General features: G+C 40.7%; 1 protein-coding gene across 1 annotated transcript in view; it reads left to right on the forward strand.

The window, feature by feature from the left end:
- LOC142658838 (uncharacterized) overlaps window positions 1-21,468 on the forward strand; it is a 63,643-nt gene that overhangs the window by 28,251 nt on the left and 13,924 nt on the right. The window contains exons 5-6 of the mRNA XM_075834477.1: window positions 20,433-20,527; window positions 20,682-20,799. Of these exons, the coding sequence (XP_075690592.1) occupies window positions 20,433-20,527; window positions 20,682-20,799 (213 nt within the window). The remainder of the gene's footprint in view (window positions 1-20,432; window positions 20,528-20,681; window positions 20,800-21,468) is intronic.

Below are 21,468 nucleotides of genomic sequence, written 5' to 3' on the forward strand. Positions count from 1 at the left end.
ATGGGAGAGGTTGGAACATTTTTAACAGACTATACAGAGCAGATTGTTGTCCACTGGTGGTAGCACAGAGAAATACACAAGGTTTATTATAAAGCACGAAAGCCCAAAAAAACTACAGGACCAATTAAAAAGTGGTGGACAGTAAACTTAACTTTAACAACCAGTGCCAGGCAGCTGCTGCCAAAGCAAATAAAATTAGGGGATGCATCAAAAGAGGCTCATGACAAGAACATAGTTTTGTTTCTATACAAATCACTAGTCAATATTCTACGTGTGGTCTGTGCACAATTTTGGGAAGCTTTGTATAAGAAGGACATGGCTGAACTACAACAGGTGCAGAGGAGGGCGACCAAGGTAGTTAAAGAGGCTCTGTCACCACATAAGTGCCCTATCTCCTACATAAGGAGATGGGCGCTATAATGTGGTGACAGAGCCTCTTTAAGGAAATGGGTGGATTGCAGTGCCAAGAAAGGTTATTAAACTTGGGGCTATTCAGTTTAGAAAATAAGACTGCTTAGGGGCGATCTGATTACTATGTATAAATATTAGTGCAGAGATCTTTCTAATGATCTTCTCTACATCTCGAGGAAAAAAGGTTTCTATGCCAACATAGGTGGGGATTCTTTACTTAAGAGCTGTGAGACTTTGGAACTCTCTAGCACAGGATGTTGTGATTGTTGGTTCATTAAGCAAGTTCAAGGAGGTCCAGGACGCCTTTCTTATAAATATTAAAAAGTGCCTCCAGTTATACTAAAATTATATAGAAAAACTATTATAGTGCAGGACTGTGCCAATGATCGTCTTTTTAAATGACTTGTATTAATATTTTTGCTACTAACTACACATAGACGGCCCATAGTCCACACTTCCGGCTGCTCGTAGCTCTGCATTAGAGGTCACATTACATTGTACAGCGCTGGCGGCCGTTCTGGATATGGGAGCCATGGAGACCAGTAGGACGCTCTGTCTCCTAATGCAGTGTTATAAGCAGTTGGCAACACAGACTATGCGTGGTCCGTGCTGTAGTTTGAAGCAATAATGGTAATACAAGTAAATTACAATTATTGGCACATTCCTGCACAATAATAGTTTTCCTATATAATGTCATTATAACCAGAGGTACTCTTTAACATTACAAGTCATGAGTACTAGATTCTGTATTTGTTGAAATTTCATCCACATTGCTGCTACTGTGATACGTTGCAGATTTTCTGCAATGAAATCCTTGGCAGAAAATCTGCAGCTAATCCACCCCGCGTGCTCATACCCTTATAGAGGTTGTGGCAGGAACGAAATTGCACATAAAAGTACTCCTTATTTGAAGCTAATACTTTTCGCCATTGGAAGTATTTAAAAAATATATATGCATCCCGAGTTATTGAACTTACAAGCTCCGAATGGCGCCCCCTGCTGTTTCTTCATGTGGGTCCATTCACGTCATTCTAGTTATGCTTTCAAGAGGACACGCATGCGCAGTAAAACACTGTGTCGCCAGATCTATCTTTGAACTATCAGCGCACTGATTCCACTCCTGTTATAAGGTTCTCTCTTGTACTCCGCTTTTCCACTGCCGAGAAAGCAGAGATTGCACAGGAGAGCCGGATCAGTTCCCCAGCTACTTTGCAGTATAGTCTGTCACTGCTCTGTGCACTCCGACCACTGCCTATTAGTGCGGCGCCTGAGTCCGTTTCCAAGCTTATTATAGACCATCCCTTCTCTATGCCCTCCATTCACTACGGTCGTTCCTGCACATGGTACACCCTCTGCCTTTGCACAGAGAGTGTACTAGCTTCAAATAAGGAGTTTTTTTAGGGACACTTTCGTTAGTTGCACCACTCCTTTAAAGTGACACGTCCGAACTGGCTGCGGCGGTAGGTGATTAAAGACAGAAATAGTTCTGTCCTTAACCCCTTCCCGCATTTGGGTGTTACTGTACGCCCTTTTTAGTGGTGCCTTACCGCAAAAGGGTGTACAGTAACATCCTGAGAATGAAACGGGTACAGGAGCTGTGCTCGTGCCATCTGCAGCGAGTGCCGGCTTTATTATCCAGAAGTTCTAGAGATGGGTCCGGCACACGATGTATTTCTAATTAAATTCTACTTTATTGGTATCAAATGTTAAAAAAAAATTATTTAATCCCGGGCACAGAACGCCTACGTGTTTCGGACCTCTCGGTTCTTACTCCTAGCTACTCTGCTAATGTGAACGGTCTGATTTATAGATCAGATGTTGGAAAGGCATGTGACCACGAAAGGAGGATTAACTCCCTTTAGATCATTAAACAGGTAATGCATGTATAACATCATTAGTCATGTTCAACCTATTTTAAATATCAGAATAGTGATTGCTAGCATAAATGGAAACCGTTCTATACAAGCAATCAGGCACGGATCGGGATGAGACTACATACTCATTAAATAGGGGTTACATAAAATGATATTATATATGTGTCTAGAAACACATTCGAATATAAATGCAAGTATAACAGATTTTGTTAGAAAGTGCTACTTCTAACATTCCCGCTATTGGTATAGCATACAGGAGGGATATCGAAGTGGCTGATTAATAGTTATACACCAAATCGGTTCTATAATTTAAACCCTTGGGAAATCTTGTTTCCATTTTAAGAATCCACATCGTTTTCCTGTTCAACAGAACTTTCCTCCAGTCTCCCCCTCTCCTAGGTTTAAGTACCTTCTCTATTGGAATGATTCTAAAAGACATGACATTCCCATTTTGTGTGCTTCCAAAAAGTGTTTAGAAGCTATAATAAAATTGATAATAATAATCTTTATATAGCGCCAACATATTACGTAGCACTTTACAATTTAGAGGGAAAATAAACAGACAATATCAGACATCACATAGTGACAAAGCTAATTTACAATTCAGACAGGAGGATTGAGGACCCGGCTCGCAAGAGCTTACAATCTATGAGGAAATAAGGGAGACACAAAGTGTAACAGTGTTTGTTCTGTACAATGGTCCAGCCATCTTTTATACACATGGGGTAGTACACATAAAGCTGCGTGAGCCGGTCACCAGCCAGTATCCGTCTATGACGGACATGAAATGCAGTATGGTACAAGGAGTGTGAAGGAATCTTATTCTGATGACTAGTGGGGCCAAGGAAAAGAGTCAGATTAGGGAATGTTATAGGCCTGTCCAAAAAAATGTGTTTTCAGGGCAAGTTTAAAACTGTATATATTGGGAATTAATCTGATTGTCTGTGGTAGCGCATTCCAGAGGACTGGTGCAGCACGAGAAAAATCTTGGAGACGGGAGTGGGAAGTTCGGATTATGGATGATTTCAATCTAAGGTAGTTGGCAGAACGTAGAGCGCGAGTAGGCTGGTAGACAGAGATGAGGGAGGAAATGTAAGGAGGTGCAGCACTGTGGAGAACTTTGTGGGTGAGAATAATACGTTTGAATTTAATTCTGAAGGGGATGGGCAACCAATGCAGTGACTGGCACAGGGTAGAGGCATTGGCAGGATGATCCTGGCTGCTGCATTGAGGATAGATTGGAGAGGGGAGAGTTTAGTGAGGGGAAGGCCGACTAATAATTTGTTACAGTAGTCAAGACGAGAGTGAATCAGAGCGACAATGAGAGTTTTGGTTGTTTCCTCAGTAAGAAAAGGCGGATTCTGGAGATGTTTTTGAGGTGGAAATGACAGGAGCGTGCAAGTGATTGAATAAAGTAAAGGAAACATCGGAGTCAAAACTAACCCTGAGACAGCGGGCGTGCTGCCGAGGAGTTATGGCCACGCACTGAGATGGAGATATCAGGATTAGGTAGGTTAGTAGACGGTGGGAACACAAGGAGCTCTGTTTTAGAAAGATTCAATTTCAGATAGAGAGAGGACATGATGTTAGAGACAGCGGACAGACAATCACTGGTGTTTTGTTTTAAAGCAGGGGTGATGTCATGGGAAGAGGCATATAATTGGGTGTCATCAGCGTAGAGATGGTACTGGAAGCCAAATCTGCTGATAGTTTGTCCAATAGGCGCTGTGTAGAGAGAGGAGAGGAGCGGACCTAGGACTGATCCCTGAGGAACTCTGATAGCAAGGGGGAGTAGAGAATAAGTAGAACCAGCAAATGACACACTAAACGAGCGGTCAGGGAGATAGGAGGAAAACCAAGAGAGAGTTGTGTCTTTAAGGTCAATGATTGGAGCATGTTAAGTAGGAGTTTGTGGTCTACAGTGTCAAAGGCTGCAGAGAGATTCAGAAGAATCAGAGAGTATTTACCGTCCAATTTAGCTGCCAAGAGATCATTTGAGACTTTAGTAAGAGCAGTCTCTGTGGAGTGTAGAGTGCGGAAACCAGATTGTAGTGGGTCTAGAATGGAGTTAGCAGAGAGATAGCGGATAATGCGGGAGTAGACCAAGCGTTCCAGGAGTTTGGAGATGAAGGGGAGATTAGGGACCGGCCAGTAGTTAGCAGCGCTCGATGGGTCAAGAATAGTTTTTTTCAGTAATTGGTTTAAAATGGCATGTTTAAAAGAGGAGGAAAAGATACCAGAAGAAAGAGAGAGGTTAAAAATTTTAGTCAAGTGACTAGTGACAGCTGGGGAGAGGGGCTGGAGGAGGTGTATGGGGATAGGATCACTAGGGCAGGTAGTAGGACGAGAAGGAGAGGAGCCTAGAGACATTCTGTTATTGGGTCAAATTCTGAAAGTGAAGAAGAGGGAGTGCGGGAGGGAAGGGGATCGATGTTACTAGGGGACTGAGAGACAATATCATGCAGAATGTTGTTCATTTTAATTTTTAAATAAGAGGCCAGGTCTTCAGCACTGAGATCTGTGATTGGTGTCTGCACTTTAAGACTAAGGAGGGACTGAAAATAATCGGAGGCGTTTTGGATTATTAGATAGTGTGGAGATGAGGGAGGTGAAATAGACTTGTATTTCTCTGTGTAGGGCAGAGTTGTAAGTTTTGAGCATAAATTTGTAATGGAGGAAATCTGCAGCCAAATGCGATTTTTCTCCACAGACATTCGGCACATCTCAAGCACCGCTGAAGAAAGCAGGATTAAGGCGTCATCGTCTTTCTTGAGAGGTTCGGAGTGTAGGAGCGCTGCTTCTTCCAATGCATTTTTCGTTTCAATAATTTTTATTAGTTTTTGCAAGAAAATAAAACAGTATTGCATTCAACATTGCAATATCAGCAGTACAATAAATCATCTCTACATATAAAGCACGAGTTAATGCAGTCGTGATTGGAGAGACGTCATTATATCATAACAAAGTAAAAGAGAACAGGAATAAACCGACAAACAAAGAACATATAAGCCACACATATCACCTGAACAGATCGTCGTGTCCCATGTTGGGGAGACAAGACGATATTATGACTGCATGAACAATCATTTTACATGTTATAATATACACTGGATGACCATGGATTCCATATTAGTGAGAATTTGTGAAACGAGGAGTTACCCAGGGATACGATTTTTTCATATGCATAGGTCGTATTGATTAGTGTAATCAGTTCTCCTAATAGTGGAGCGGCGATCTCCTTCCAATGGCGGGTCACCACTAGTTTTGCCATGACCAAGATTTTGCAAATCAAACATCTTAAAGGTAAAGGAATTAAATCCATGTCTAGAGACAGGAGGGCTATCTGAGGGGACTGTGTAATATGACATTTAGAAACTGTGGACACAAGGGCAAAAACCTGAGACCAGTACTGGGTAAGTGTAGGACATGCCCACAGAGTATGATAAAGAGTGCCAGTGTGGCCACAGCTTCTCCAACATAGAGGAGATGATTCAGGGAACATTTTGTGTAATCTATCTGGGGTGTAATACCACCTCAGCAAGGTTTTTATAGCAGCTTCTACATGTTGAATGCAGGGTAAGGCTTTGTGGATTAATTTAAACGCAGATACCCTGGCCTCTTCAGAAAAAGAGCAGTTCAATTCTCTCTCCCAGGTCCTCATGGGATATGTTTTAGAGAAGAATGAGTGTGGGTGCAGTAAGTTATACACAGGTCTCAGACCCTTGCTACGTTTAGAAAGATACCCAAACATTTTAAAAAGACATACAGTGTCAAAATTATTATAAGTCTTGACACAATTTCTAATCTGGAGGTATTTAAAGAAATCTGAAGCAGGGATGGAATATTGAGATGTGAGGTGTTCAAAGCTCACCAAGCAATTATCTTTAAACAGATGAGACGCATTAGTAATACCTTTCAGAGACCATGAAGACAGTAATAGATTGGGAACAATCATTGAGAAAATATCAATGGGGATGTATGACTTTAGTAGTGGGATTCGTTCAGTAGATGTGTGTTGCAAAAAAGACCAACATTGTAATGTCGCCTGAGTTAGAGGGGATAGTGAGTAAATCGACGGAATGTCCCAGAAGGTCAAAAACAAGGCGGTCTTTAAGCTTAACGGAGATATGTATGTGGATTCAATTTGGAGCCAATGAATATCTTGGTCATCATGCCACCAATCTGTAATTTGTGCCACTAGGGTGGCAATATAGTAGCTGTGTATGTTTGGGACACTCAGACCACCTAATGTTTTGTCACGAGACAGGATGTGTCGGGACACTCTGGGTTTACATCCCGACTAAACAAAGCGGGATAGGGTCTTTTGCGCCGCTACGAAGAACTTGGAGGGTAGACTGATTGGGACGGTGCGGAATAGGTATAATAGTCTGGGTAAAAGGAGCATTTTGTATGCCGCTATGCGTCCTATCCACGACGTGTCATGTTGGAGGAGTCTATCCGATTCCACCTGGATAGCTTGAAGTAGAGGTTCGTAATTAACTTTGTATAGTTCACGGAAGGAGGGTGATATGGTAATGCCTAAGTATTGAATACCATCTACTCTCCAATCAAATGGGTATTTAGTTTTCAGAAAGTACAGTGTATCAGAGTTTAAATGTAGGGGTAACATCTGGGATTTCTGGGTGTTCAGCTTATAATAAGAGAGTTTACCAAAGGATTTAATAACATCCATAACTGATTCAAGTGAACTAACAGGTTGGGAAAGGGACAAGATAATATCATCCGCATATAATGAGATAGTATGCATCCTGTTACCAATTCTTATACCATGAATTAAGCTATGTCTTTTGATGTGCTGAGCCAGGGGTTCCATAGGGAGGATAAAGATTATTGGGGACAGGGGACATCCTTGGCGGGTGCCGTTAGAAATATTAAGATCTCGGGAAAGGACCCCGTTGGTGTACACTCTGGCCGATGGGGCAGAGTATAGAGCCCGTATAGCGGTTAAGATACCACCATCCAACCCCATTGTTTGAAGAGTCGAAAAAGCGTATGACCAATTTATTCGTTCGAACGCCTTTTCTGCATCCAGTGCTAACAGTGTCGCCGGCTCTTTGGATGTTTCGAGATGGTGTAATAAGTTCAAGACACGACGGGTATTGTCGGATGCCTGTCTGCCTTTGATGAAACCGACTTGGTCACTGCTTATTAGGGTGGCTAGCATAGGAGTTAATCTATTGACTATCAACTTTCATAGAGTTTGAGATCAGCGTTAAGCAGTGAGATAGGCCGGAAGTTTTGCGGAGCGTCTGTGGCTTTTCCTGGTTTGGGTAGTGTAACAATCAATGCCGATTTGGTTTTCCTTAGGGAAGGAACCACATGCCATGGCTTGTTGGAAAAATCTATTCAAATAGGGGACCAGTTGGGTAGCAAAGTTTTTATAATATAAGGTAGTAAGTCCGTCTGGACCGGGGGCTTTCCCCTGTGGAAGGGATTGTATAATTTTTAACATTTCCTGTTCCGTGATGGGGGCGTTTAGTGTCTGAAGTTGTATTGGGGAGAGACTGGGTAGTGAGGCCGATTTGAGAAAGCCCTGTATATCAGAGGGGACTGGCCGCTCAACAAAAGGGTCGTCACTAATATTATATAAGGAGGCGTAGTATTTACGAAATTGTTCAGCTATGTCTCTAGGATCAGTAATCTTGGCTTGAGACTGAGGGATTAGAAGATACGGAATTCTAGACTTCTGATGCTGGAGTTTGATGCGTGCCGCTAGGAGTTTCCCTGCCTTATTATTTTCGGAATAATACTTCGCCTTAGTTTTCCTAAGGGATTTTTCATATTCTGAAAGCAGGCACATTCTAAGACGTTGTCTGAGCAGTAGGAGTTGAGATGCTTGGGCGTCCGTGGGAGCGGCTTTGTTTTTTGTGTCTAAACCTCGGATTTCCTCCGTCAGAGCCGAGACTTCTGCTACCCTTTGTTTTTTGACCCTATGTCCCAGTCTGATAAAGGTGCCTCTTATGTAGGCCTTATGAGCATTCCATAAGGCTGAAATGCCTACGCCTGGTGTGTCTTTGGTTGCGAAGTACTCTGCCAGATCGGTCTCCACGGACTGTCTGTGTGTGGGGTGGGATAGAAGAAAAGGGCTTGCCCTCCACAAATATGTAGGCGGGGCATTATGTATTTCCTTAATAGTCAGGGTGAGAGGAGCGTGGTCTGACCAACCGACCTTCCATTGCATTTTTGAGCGTGTTCTTGTAATGTTTGGCGGCCAGATTGGGACAGGGGAGGGAAGAGATAGGGGAGAGAAGGTTGTGGTCTGAGAGCTGGAGAGGAGAGTTAATAAAGTCAGAAACTGAGCAGAGACGGAAGAAGACCAGATCAAGCGAATGCACTTCTTCATGTGAAGGAGAGTTAGTAAGTTTTGACAGACCTAGGGAGGAGGTTAAAGATAGAAACTGGGAGGCAGATGGGGAGATTGGTTTATCAATGGGGATGTTGAAGTCACCCATGATGAGTGGGTGTTTCAGAGGATAGAAATTGTGGAAGCCAGGCATTGTCCAGGAATTGGTGGGGTGAGCCTGGGGGGGGGGGGGGCGGTAGACAACTGCCACTCTGAGAGAAAAAGGGTGAAAGAGTCTGAGGATGTGGACCTTCAAAGGAGGGGAATGTGAGTGAGGGGACAGGGGTAATGACCTGGAAAGTGCAGTGTGGTGAAAGAACTATACCTGTCAGACAGGTGAAGCCATGTTTCTGTAAGAGCCAGGAGGTTGAGAGAGTTAGAGAGGAATAAATCATGAATAAAGGTGAGTTTGTTGCACACGGACCGAGAATTCCAGAGCGCACAGTTAAAAAAGACAGGAGAAGACATACAAGAAATGTTGAGGAGATTTGCAGGGTTTCTATGTGAGGCAGGTAAGTCGTTGAGCTTGGCAGAAGAAAAGGGAAGACCAGGGTTGGGAGAGATGTCCCCTGCAGATAGTAGCAGGAGAATGGAGAGAGACAGCAGATGGTTCTGTGGATTATATGAGCGACCTTTGTGTTGAGCAGTGGGATGAGATGGGTTAAGATGATTCAGCAAAGTGAATAGTGCATGGGAGATGTACATGGGCGAGGGAAGGAGAGAGGAACTTATGTGGACAGAATTTACTAAGGGGCGAAGTGGGCGGTAGGATTGTAAACCAACAACAGCTACAATGATGAGTGAGGCAGCAAATATGTTGTGATGGTTTGGTCGTAGGAATCAGAGAAAAATTCTATAGCAGTAATTATAATGTATGCAAGTTTGTTTCTTTAGTACACACAGCTTACCTGTAACTTTCCCTGTCTAACTGCCATGTATAACTGCCAGGACACTTTGCCAATATGACACTTAGACAGAGATGACTTCTGCCCACATGCCACCCCTGCACGAGCTCCAGAGACATTACGTTTTTTTGTGTGGTATATATCCGTCAAATGCTCTCCAATGCGTCTTTTTAAGGGACTCGTTGAACAACCAATATATTGTAATCTGCATGTATCGCATTGTATAAATTAGATGACATATGTCGTGTTACAATTGATGAACGTTTTTATATTATATTATTGATTATTCGCATAAGATAGAAAATAAATCGTATTACGCACATTTGTGTGAACCGTGTATTGTGAGCCAGCCTGTATCAATATCGATGCGTCCGTAAACGTCTGAACTATTGCAATATAGTGTTATTTAATGCGCACGGTGAAGGCCGTAAAAAATAAAAATTGTAAACCGCCAAAATCTCAGTTTTTTGGTCACCTTAGCTCTCAAATTTTTTTTAATAAAAAGTGGTCAAAAATCATATGTACCAACAAATTGTGCCAATAAAAACTACAGCTCGACCCGCAAAAAATAAGCCCTCTGAAAAAACTCTAAAAGAAAAAAAGTCTAATAAAAGGGGGGAGGGGGGGAAGAAGGGAGTGTTCTTGCCATCTCTGTATGAGACCGATAAATTACCTTCTTATTAGGAATAAAGATATAAAGTGGATCAATTATGTAGGACAGTATTACTATTTTTCGTTCCATTTGTTAAAATACAAACTAAATATGTAAAAGTTATAGTCTTTCTCCACACACCTCAATTTTATTCACCCTGTGGATAAAATCCTCTGTCGCGCACTTAAATCTTTCTCCCTGCAATTATTGTTATATCTGCCATATACTATTTGTAAATTGTGTCATAAACCCAACTAATCTTCCCATGATAATATATAATCTTATACTCTGGAGGGAAAAATTGTGCTGGTGGGCATAATATGTGTTTCTATTGACTAATTGAGACCATTAGGGGTTAAACTGTGATATTTGTAAATCCAGTATGCTTCCCTATTTTTTCGTTGGGAAAATCTATTGTTTGCAGTACTTGGTATCTGTTCTAGGGGTGTGAAAGTCACCTCAAAATTTCCCCCGTGCTGCTTATGTAAATGCCTGGATACGCTATGCTTAAAGGCAATGTGTTGCCAGAAAAACATGTTGTTTTTTTTTTAAATTAAACATTTAGTGTGTGGGTGATTAAACATTGTTCAATTTTTTTTATTTTTTTTTCACGAGTCAGGAAATATTATAAATTAATTCTAATTTATAAAATTTCCCATTTCTGGTCACTAGATGGAGCTATTCCCAAAATTGCAGCATTGCAAAATTGGGTAAAAAGCCCTCGCTCTAGTGAGCTCTCAGCATCCCCCCCTCCTTTATCCTGGCTAGTGCCGGGATAAACGAGGGGTTTGAACGGTGTAACCTCCTACACTGTGTGTCGCCATTTTTTGAGCTAACACACAGTGTAGAAGGTTTACATACAGTAGTAAACACACACAAACACGAACTTACATTGAAATCTCTTACCTGCTCCTGCCGCCGCGGCTCCCTCCGGCCCGTCCGCTCCGTCTGCTGCCGCTGGTCCAAGTGCACAAGTCCGGAAGCCGCGACCGGAAGTAGTAATATTACTGTCCGGCCGCGACTTCCGGTCCACAGGAAAATGGCGCCGGACGGCGCCAATTTCAAAGTGGACTGTATGGGAGCGGCGCATGCGCAGTTCCCACACAGACGCCGTACACACAAGTGAATGGGACGGGAGCCGTTCGCAGTCCCTATGGGACTGTGGCTGCCGTATTCCATGTCTGTATGTGTCGTTAATCGACATATACAGAAATGGAACAAAAAATGGCAGCCCCCATAGGGAAGAAAAAGTGTAAAAATAAGAAAAAGTAAAACACAAACACAAATAAATATAAACGTTTTTAATAAAGCACTAACATCTTTAACATATAAAAAAATAATTTGTGATGACACTGTTCCTTTAAGTTATTTGTATCAGATCTGTGTTTATTGATCCTGGTTTTTAGTGGCTGTATTGTCCTGCCTATATATTGAAGGCCACAGTTGCAGGTAGTAGTAGGTAAATGACAAAATTAGTGGCACAGTTCAGAAATTTTGTTATAGGAAAAACTTATTTTGTTATATTACACTTGGATGTTAGTGTCCTATGATTTATAGAATCACAGCACATGCATCTAGATGTATTGCATTTATAGGATCCTGTTAATTTTGGGAAGAGGCTAATATTATACTTTGGCTCTGTAGTTTTGTCTTTGAGACGGCTTGGGGCTATAATATTTTTGATGATCTGTCCCCTCCTATAGGTGAAGCCCGGTTTGGCTGGTAGGACCGGTTTTAGGATAGGGTCGTTTTGCAGAATGCTCCAATGTTTTTGTAAAATGTTTTTCAATGTCTTGTGTCCACTATTAAAATCTGTTATAAAGTTGTATTTACGTATATTTTTTTACCTACTATTTGGTGTTTTTTGGGGTCTATGTAGCAATATGATATAACTGTAATTGTTAATTGTCAATTATACTGGTGTAAAAAGATATATGTAACCGTTTCTGCCTGAGGTTTCCCGGTTCTTTTATGATATAAGAAGGGTGCACCTTCTAAGTTCAAACTTTATACTTGACCTGATGAATGGACCGATACAGTCTTGAAATGCGCAGTCCACACGAATAAAGAAAAATTTACTTCCATATATTGCAACCATTCCTACTTGCCTGGCGCCGTCACCTAAAGACTGCATTAATTTTTCTTGGTGTTTCCTTCATACCAGAGGATGTCGGACATAAAGGGGTTGTAAACTGTGTGTGTGTGTGTGTGTGTGTGTGTGTGTGTGTGTGTGTGTGTGTATATATATATATATATATGTGTATGTATATATATATATATATATATATACACACTTCTCCCACCATGCTACGTAAATATTCGCTAATGATGGGAAAATGTATCTTCCATAGAACACACTGTAAGAAAAATTTAATGAAAAAAAATTGTGTTTTAAGTAGGAAGTCCGTTGGCATAAGGATGTACTGCTTCATTTGGTCTTTATAAGCAGTGTAGGTATACAGATGATACTCCAAAGGTGTCAGTGCTTTCTCGTGTATTATTGAGGTATATAGTTCCGTGATGTCACGTCAGCCATGTATAGTTTTCCTACCACGAGATTTGATCCATCATCTTTAGAACAGCTGTACTGTCCTTAATATAGCTAGGTGTCCCTTTTAGCAAGTGGCTGTAGTTTAATATCAAGCCAGGCTCCTAAACGTTCCATAAGAGATCTATTGCCAGATACTATGGGCCTCAATGGCGGGGAATCGGTCCTTGTGTGTTTTAGGTTTTGACCATGTTGGGTGACAGTCTAACATACCGTAAATAAACCAGTGATCCTCCTAATAATTTTAAAAGCAAACTCACTAAACTCCTTGAAGAAGGGCAATCTATGGCCATTTTGTGTAAAAAAGAAGCTGAATACATGAATAAGGATTTTCCAATCGTACCGATTTTCCATGCCCTACCTAAAACATACAAGGAGGAATTTCCTCCAGAACGATATACCTCAGTACCACACGGTAAAGACCTGACTGCTTTGGAGTACATCTGTATACCTACACTGCTTATGAAGACCAAATGAAGCAGTACATCCTTATGACAACGGACTTACTCCATTATTTTTCATTCAATTCCCAATGCACTTGACGGATATTTACCACCCAACAAAACGCAATGTCTCTAGAGCTTCTAAACACTTTTTGGAAGCACACAATGGGAATATCATGTCTTTTAGAGTAATTCTGATAGAGAAGGTACTTAAACCTTAGTTACAGGAAAGCGATGTGGATTCTTAAAATGGATACAAGATTTCCCAAGGGTTCAAATTATAGAACCGATTTGATATGCATCTATTAATCAGCCACTTCGCTATCCCTCCTGTATGCTACACCAATAGCGGGAATATTAGAAGTAGCACTTCCTAACAAAATCTGTTCCATTTGCATTTATATTAGAATGTGTTTCTAGACACATATATAATATAATTTTATGTAACCCCTATGTAATGAGTATGTAGTCTCATCCAGATCCGTGCCTGATTACTTGTATATAACTGTTTCCATTTATGCTAGCAATCACTATTCTGGTATTTAACGTAGGTTGCACATGACTAATGATGTTATATATGCATTACCTGTTTAATGATCTCGAGGGTGTTAATCCTTCTTTCGTGATCACATGCCTTTCCAACAGCTGATCTATAAATCAGACCGTTCACCTTAGCAGTGTAGCTATGACTAAGAACCGAGATTTAATTTGTGTGTGTTAACCGTTGCTACCAATAAAGCAGCATTTAATTTTAAATACATCGTGTGCCGGACCCATCTCTAGAATTTCTGGATCCTTTCCTACCTCCGATGTAGATTTCCTGTCCGATGCACCGATCAAAAACAGAGATTTGTTTCACTTTACATCAGTGGCGAGCGGACCAATATTTTTTCATTGTTTCTATTAGCGATAACTGTTACCTCCGATCGCTAACTTAAATGCCGCTGTTAATAGCGACAGCGGCATTTAAGTGATTGACAGAGAGGGAGGTGGGCTCGATCTGTACCACATCGGCCACCCGCGAGCAATCACGGGGTGCCGATGGTTGCTATAGCAACCATGAAGCCTGTTAATGTGATCCTGGTCGGCCATGTACGGAAGCCTATTAGGTCCTGCCTTTGGCAGGACCTAATTGACTGTGCGTTGTAAGATGACAGTTACAATACACTGCACTACATCAGTGGTGCAGTGTATCGTACCAGGGATCAGAAGGTTATACCTTCAAGTTCCCTAGTAAGTGTAAAAAAAAAGTTTTAGATAAACAAAAGTTTTATGTAATAAATACAATAATAGCCCTGTTTCCATGACCATTTTTATTTAGAATAAAGTGATATTGTGTAAAAGTAGAAAACATTAAAAAGCAATATACATTTGCTATTACTGTAATCGTATTGAACCGCAGAATAAAGTAAACCTGTTGTGTACTTCAAAAAATCGCATGCACCCCAAAATGATACTAATATAAACTACACCTCATGAATATCAAGCACTCACACAGCTATTCAACAGAAAAATAAGAAGTTATGACTCTCGGAAACGCAATAATGCAAAACGACAGGCCAGACTAATTTTTATATGCCTAAAGAAAAAAAAAAAAAAAACAACCTTGAAGCACAGGGGACAAAACACCCTAATAAATAGTATAGCACATATAGCAGCCACGCATTGTAAAATAATGTATATATCTTTATTTATAAACAACAATACATGGTATCACATAGAATGTAATAAACATACAAATAGACACATGGAGAGCAGCAGCAAAGGTATACCAATAAGTATACCAAGAGGTTAACAGACCTGACCCATCTCAGAGTCTGGCGTCCAATATCAAATACCACCAAATATGGAATAAATGGATAATCAAATATGTGTTACAAAGGTAAATCTGCCAAAAAAACGCTACAGAAACTGCATTGTGTGTATAGGGCAATAATCTAGACATATATAAGAGCCTATAAAAGTGAACAAGCATAGTAGTAGCAGAAGCAGCAACACCTAATAATGAAAATGGTAGCACATACCTAAAGACATGGTGGAGGAACAGGACTAGTGAGATGGGACACAGGAGCAAAACCTCTCAAACTTGGTTCCATAATTTTATATGCCTAGCTGTTCCTCACCTAAACTCCCACGTCATCATTTGCTAGGCCCCACAGGTAGACCTTGTAAATGCAGCTGAAACTATGATATTTTGGGGTCTTGTGCTGCATATGGGGGCTAGTGAAGAAGTCAAAGATTAGGCAATACTGTAATGCGCATATTTTGTACAATATTACGGACAACCTTTACATGTGCAAATCCTGCCTCCAAAAAACTGGCCTGTACATAAAGGACTGGTTCAAAGCGTGCGTCACTATCCATGGATAATTAATTTTATTATTTATATACCCCATTATTATACGCTGTTATACTACACTAAGCTTTTATATGCTCCCACATTATGAACTGAAACACCAGTAAAATCCTAAACAAAACTACTACCAAGCAAAATCTGCTCACCAAAAGCCAAGTGGCGGTCCTTTCGAGCCTAGCAGTGTGCCCAAATAGCAGTTTATGACCACATATGGGGTATTACTTTACTCCGGAGGATCCGCTTAACAATATATCGGGTGCATGTCTCCATTGGTACAGCCTGAGCACAACATATTGGACACTGAAATAACAGATCTGTGGAAAAATTGCAATTTTCAATCTGCAATATCCTCCGTGTACTCATTTCTGCAAAACATGTGGGGTCAAAATGCTCACTATACCTCATGATAAATGTCTTAAATGAGCTTCGTTTCCCAAATGTGGTCACTTCTCTGGGATTTTCACTGTACTGGTACATCAGCGTAATGCAACATTGCGTCAAAAAAACAATTCACTACAAAAACTAAATTGCGCTCTTTTTCTCTTTTAGAGCTTTGCCATGTGTCCAAACAGCAGTTTACAACCACATATGGGGTATTTCCTTACTCAGGAGAAATTGTGCAACAAATTTTGGTATGACTTTACTCCCGAATTCCTTGTGGAAATTAAAAATTATTAGCTAAAACCAAATATCATTGGAAAAAAATATATATTTTTTTTTCATTAACACGACCCAATTCTAATAAAATTGATAAAACAACTGTGGGGTCAAAATGCTCACTACACACATAATTTAATTCTTTGAGGGGTATAGTCTACAAAATCGGATCACACTAGGGGAATTTCCACTGCAGTGGTACCTCAGCGGCTCTGCATATGCGACATGGCCCCTAGAAACCAATTCGGCAATTCAGCCCAGCTCTGTGCCAAAACAGCAGTTTATGACCACATATGGGTAATTGTTGTACTCTGGAGAAAATGCTTTACAAACATTGGGGTGCTCTTCTCCTATAGTACTTGTGAAAATGAAAAATATGAGCTAAAACGACATCTTATTGGCAAAAAAAATAATTTTCAGTTTTTACAGTTCAATCCTATTATTTTGACCTGTGGGGTCAAAATGTTAACTACACCCCAGATTAATTTCTTAAGCAGTGTAGTTTCCTAAATGGGATCACTTTTAGGAGGTTTCCACTGTACTGGTACCTTAGGGGCTTTGCAAATGCGACATGGCATCGGAAAACCATTCCAGCAAAATCTGCGCACCAAAAACTGAAAGGCGCTCCTACTCTTCTGAGCATTTACCGTGTGCCCAAAGAGCAGTTTATGACCACATATGGGGTATTGCATGCTCATGAGAAAGTGCCTAACCATTTTTGGGGTGCCTTTTCTCCTGAATTCCTTGTGGAAATGAAACATTTTGAGCTAAAACTACATATTATCATATTATTGGAAAAAAATATATTTTAAATTTTCACGGCCCAATTCGAATAAATTCTATTAAAAACCTGTGGGGTCAGAATGCTCACTACACCCCCAGATACATTCCTTAAGGGTGCAGTTTCCAAAATTGGGTGTATCTAATGTTTTGGCATCTCAAGACCTTTTCAAACATGAAATTGTGCCTGGAAAATATCCTAATAAAAAGGAGGCCCCAAAATCCACTAAGTGCTCCTTTAATTTCTGAGGCCTATGTTTGAGTCCAGTAGCACACTAGGATTACATGTGATATATTTTTGAAAACTGCGGAATCTGTGTAATAAATATTAAGTTGTGTTTTCCTGTTAACACTTGCTGCGTTACTGAAATAAATGGATTTAATTGAAAATCTGTCTGAAAAAAGAAATTTGTACATTTTACCTCCACTTTTCCCTTAATTCCTGTAAAACACCTAAAGGGTTAACAAGCTTCCTAAATGCTGTTTAGAATACATGAAGGGTGCTGTTTTTAAAATGGGATGACTTATGAGGGGTTTCTAATATATAGATCGCTCAAAGCCACTTCAAAACTGACGTGATGCCTAAAAAAAAAGTTTTTTGCTAATTTTGTGTCAATATTTGAAAAACTGCTAGTAAACTTATAAACCTTATAACGTCCTGAAACAATTAAAATTAAATTAAAAAAATTATTCCTGCATAAAGAAGACTTATAGTAAACCTTATTTATTTACGAATTTGTGTGGTACCATTTTAGAAGTAGGAGATTTCAAATGGAGGAAAATCCTTATTTTTCTAAATTTTCTTTACATTTTTCATATAAATAAAGAGTAAACATACCGACAAAAATTTACCACTATCATAAAGAACAATGTCTCACAAAATCATTTGGATAAGTAAAACCATTCCAGAGTTATTACCACATAACGTGACACGTTAGATTTGAAAAATGCGGCTGATCCTGAAGGCCAAAATGAGCTTGGTCCTGAAGAAGTTAAAGGCTAGGTACACCTTTTTTATAGGCAATTTTTTTTTATTATTTGTTTTAGGGGATTACAAACTTTCTTTGATGAAGCATTATTTTTTCGTTTTTACCATACAGCTATTATTCCACTATACACAGAAGCTGGATCATTCGCTATCAGTCAAATTCGTAAGAGAAGTAAACTGACGATTCGGCTGAGAGCGGGTCCTGTGTATCCTTGTTGATCACCTTAGATGGGATCGTAATTATTGTGATCCTGTGTGTTACAGACACAAGACCCGCTCTCAGCCGACTCGTCCGTTCGCTTCAGTTACGGATTCGACTAATAGCGAATGATCCAGCTTCTGTGTATAGTGGAGACATAACAGCTGTTTCGTAAAAAGTTTTAATGAGAGGCAATTGAAAATGTGTTTAATCACCTAAAAGCAACACACACACATATATATATATATATATATATATATATATATATATATATATATATATATATATATATATACAGTGAAGGAAATAAGTATTTGATCCCTTGCTGATTTTGTAAGTTTGCCCACTGTCAAAGACATGAACAGTCTAGAATTTTTAGGCTAGGTTAATTTTACCAGTGAGAGAGAGATTATATAAAAATAAAAAAAAACAGAAAATCACATTGTCAAAATTATATATATTTATTTGCATTGTGCACAGAGAAATAAGTATTTGATCCCTTTGGCAAACAAGACTTAATACTTGGTGGCAAAACCCTTGTTGGAAAGCACAGCAGTCAGACGTGTTTTTCTAGTTGATGATGAGGTTTGCACACATGTTAGATGGAATTTTGGCCCATTCCTCTTTGCAGATCATCTGTAAATCATTCAGATTTCGAGGCTGTCGCTTGGCAACTCGGATCTTCAGCTCCCTCCATAAGTTTTCGATGGGATTAAGGTCTGGAGACTGGCTAGGCCACTCCATGACCTTAATGTGCTTCTTCTTGAGCCACTCCTTTGTTGCCTTGGCTGTATGTTTTGGGTCATTGTCGTGCTGGAAGACCCAGCCACGAGCCATTTTTAATGTCCTGGTGGAGGGAAGGAGGTTGTCACTCAGGATTTGACGGTACATGGCTCCAGCCATTCTCCCATTTATGCGGTGAAGTAGTCCTGTGCCCTTAGGAGAGAAACACCCCCAAAACATAATGTTTTCACCTCCATGCTTGACAGTGGGGACGGTGTTCTTTGGGTCATAGGCAGCATTTCTCTTCCTCCAAACACGGCGAGTTGAGTTAATGCCAAAGAGCTCAATTTTAGTCTCATCTGACCACAGCACCTTCTCCCAATCACTCTCAGAATCATCCAGATGTTCATTTGCAAACTTCAGATGGGCCTGTACATGTGCCTTCTTGAGCAGGGGGACCTTGCGGGCACTGCGGGATTTTAATCCATTACGGCGTAATGTGTTACCAATGGTTTTCTTGGTGACTGTGGTCCCAGCTGCCTTGAGATCATTAACGAGTTCCCCCCGTGTCGTTTTCGGCTGAGCTCCCACCTTCCTCAGGATCAAGGATACCCCACGAGGTGAGATTTTGCATGGAGCCCCAGATCGATGTCGATTGACAGTCATTTTGTATGTCTTCCATTTTCTTACTATTGCACCAACAGTTGTCTCCTTCTCACCCAGCGTCTTACTTATGGTTTTGTAGCCCATTCCAGCCTTGTGCAGGTCTATGATCTTGTCCCTGACATCCTTAGAAAGCTCTTTGGTCTTGCCCATGTTGTAGAGGTTAGAGTCAGACTGATTAATGGAGTCTGTGGACAGGAGTCTTTTATACAGGTGACCATTTAAGACAGCTGTCTTTAATGCAGGCACCACGTTGATTTGGAGCGTGTAACCGGTCTGGAGGAGGCTGAACTCTTAATGGTTGGTAGGGGATCAAATACTTATTTCTCTGTGCACAATGCAAATAAATATATATAATTTTGACTATGTGATTTTCTTTTTTTTTTTTTATATATAATCTATCTCTCACTGGTAAAATTAACCTAGCCTAAAAATTCTAGACTGTTCATGACTTTGACAGTGGGCAAACATACAAAATCAGCAAGGGATCAAATACTTATTTCCTTCACTGTATATACACACAATAGGAGAAAACATTGAAATAATAAGCAGGTGACGCCCTGAACATTTTTTGGTTTGGCAGGGAACTCTTAAAATAGAGACGCCATGTGTCCCGCCACTTTGAAGTGTTTCCGCGTCCACGCAACGCAGATACAGTTAAATACTATGGAGAAGCAGGGGGAAGTTGACACTCCGACATTCGCTTTGGTAGGCCACTGTTTACTTTAGGCCTGCGGCTTACAAGCTGCAGGAACATCAACACAGGTAGTGAGGACCTCAACATTGTAATTTTGGCTCTGATCAGTAAACAGAAGTATATAGACAGGTATACAGTAGTCATGTATTCATTCACTGCGTGTTTCCTACAGATGGATCCAGTAGAAGTCGACTAGAGAGATGTCCCAGTCCTCTGTATTCCCAGGACTGTCCAGAGGAAAAACACAATGTCCCAGAGAATCATCAGGTAGATAAAGCTGAGCCCTATACCAGATCTATATAGGGGGGTGTGGAGCTTTTTGGTCCTGTGGTCATAGATTTTGGTGGTTTCTTATGTTGATCTGTTAGATTCTTGTCACTCTCTGCTGTATTGTACTGAATTATTACATATGTGAAATCAGGGGGAAGATCAGACTAATATTAAAGCAGCAGAGGATGAAGCAGAAGAAAAAAGGGTGAGGTGCAATCAACCGTGTAAGAGTGAAGTGGAGGAGGAAACTCCAGGAGAGTTTACCACAGGTAAGTAATAATGAATTTAGAAAGTGAATTCCAAGGTTTCGTAAGGTGTGGTTCCTCCTTAACTCTGCATTAGGCCTTCTTTACACGAACGCTGCGCATCTCTGAGGTGAAAAACTGCTGTTTTTCACATCCGAGATGCATCCGTGCTCAGCGCTGCGGGGTGCGATGTCACGCATCCCCCATAGTTGAGAGTCTATGGAGGAATGCCTGATGCGCGAAAAGAACGAACATGTCCTATTTTCGCACGCACCCATCACACGGTCCGTTTAAACAACGGCTGTGTGAACGGGCAAATTGAATTACATAGGTCCGTGGGTCGGCCGCTGTTTCAACGGCCATCCCACGGACGTTTAACACGCTCGTGTAAATAAGCCCGAACAGTAACACTTCAGGCAACGTGTTATACATAGTGCAGGACCTGCGGGAACTGTGACTGCACATAGAAGTTCTCTACATGGTGTTCCATGAATCCGGTCATGCACTAGGCTTAGCATCAGATTTTGGAGGCCACCAACTACGATTAACAGTTGCACTAACAGCCAGGATCTGAAAAAACTCAATTTAACTACTTAAAGGGAATGTGTCATCAGAAAATTACCTGTTTAAAGGGGCTTTCCCATCTTGGATAATTATGACATATACACATTCACTTCTATGGGAGTTATGGAA

The sequence above is a fragment of the Rhinoderma darwinii genome, chromosome 1 (genome assembly GCF_050947455.1).
Source record: "Rhinoderma darwinii isolate aRhiDar2 chromosome 1, aRhiDar2.hap1, whole genome shotgun sequence".
NCBI classification, from domain to species: domain Eukaryota; kingdom Metazoa; phylum Chordata; class Amphibia; order Anura; family Rhinodermatidae; genus Rhinoderma; species Rhinoderma darwinii.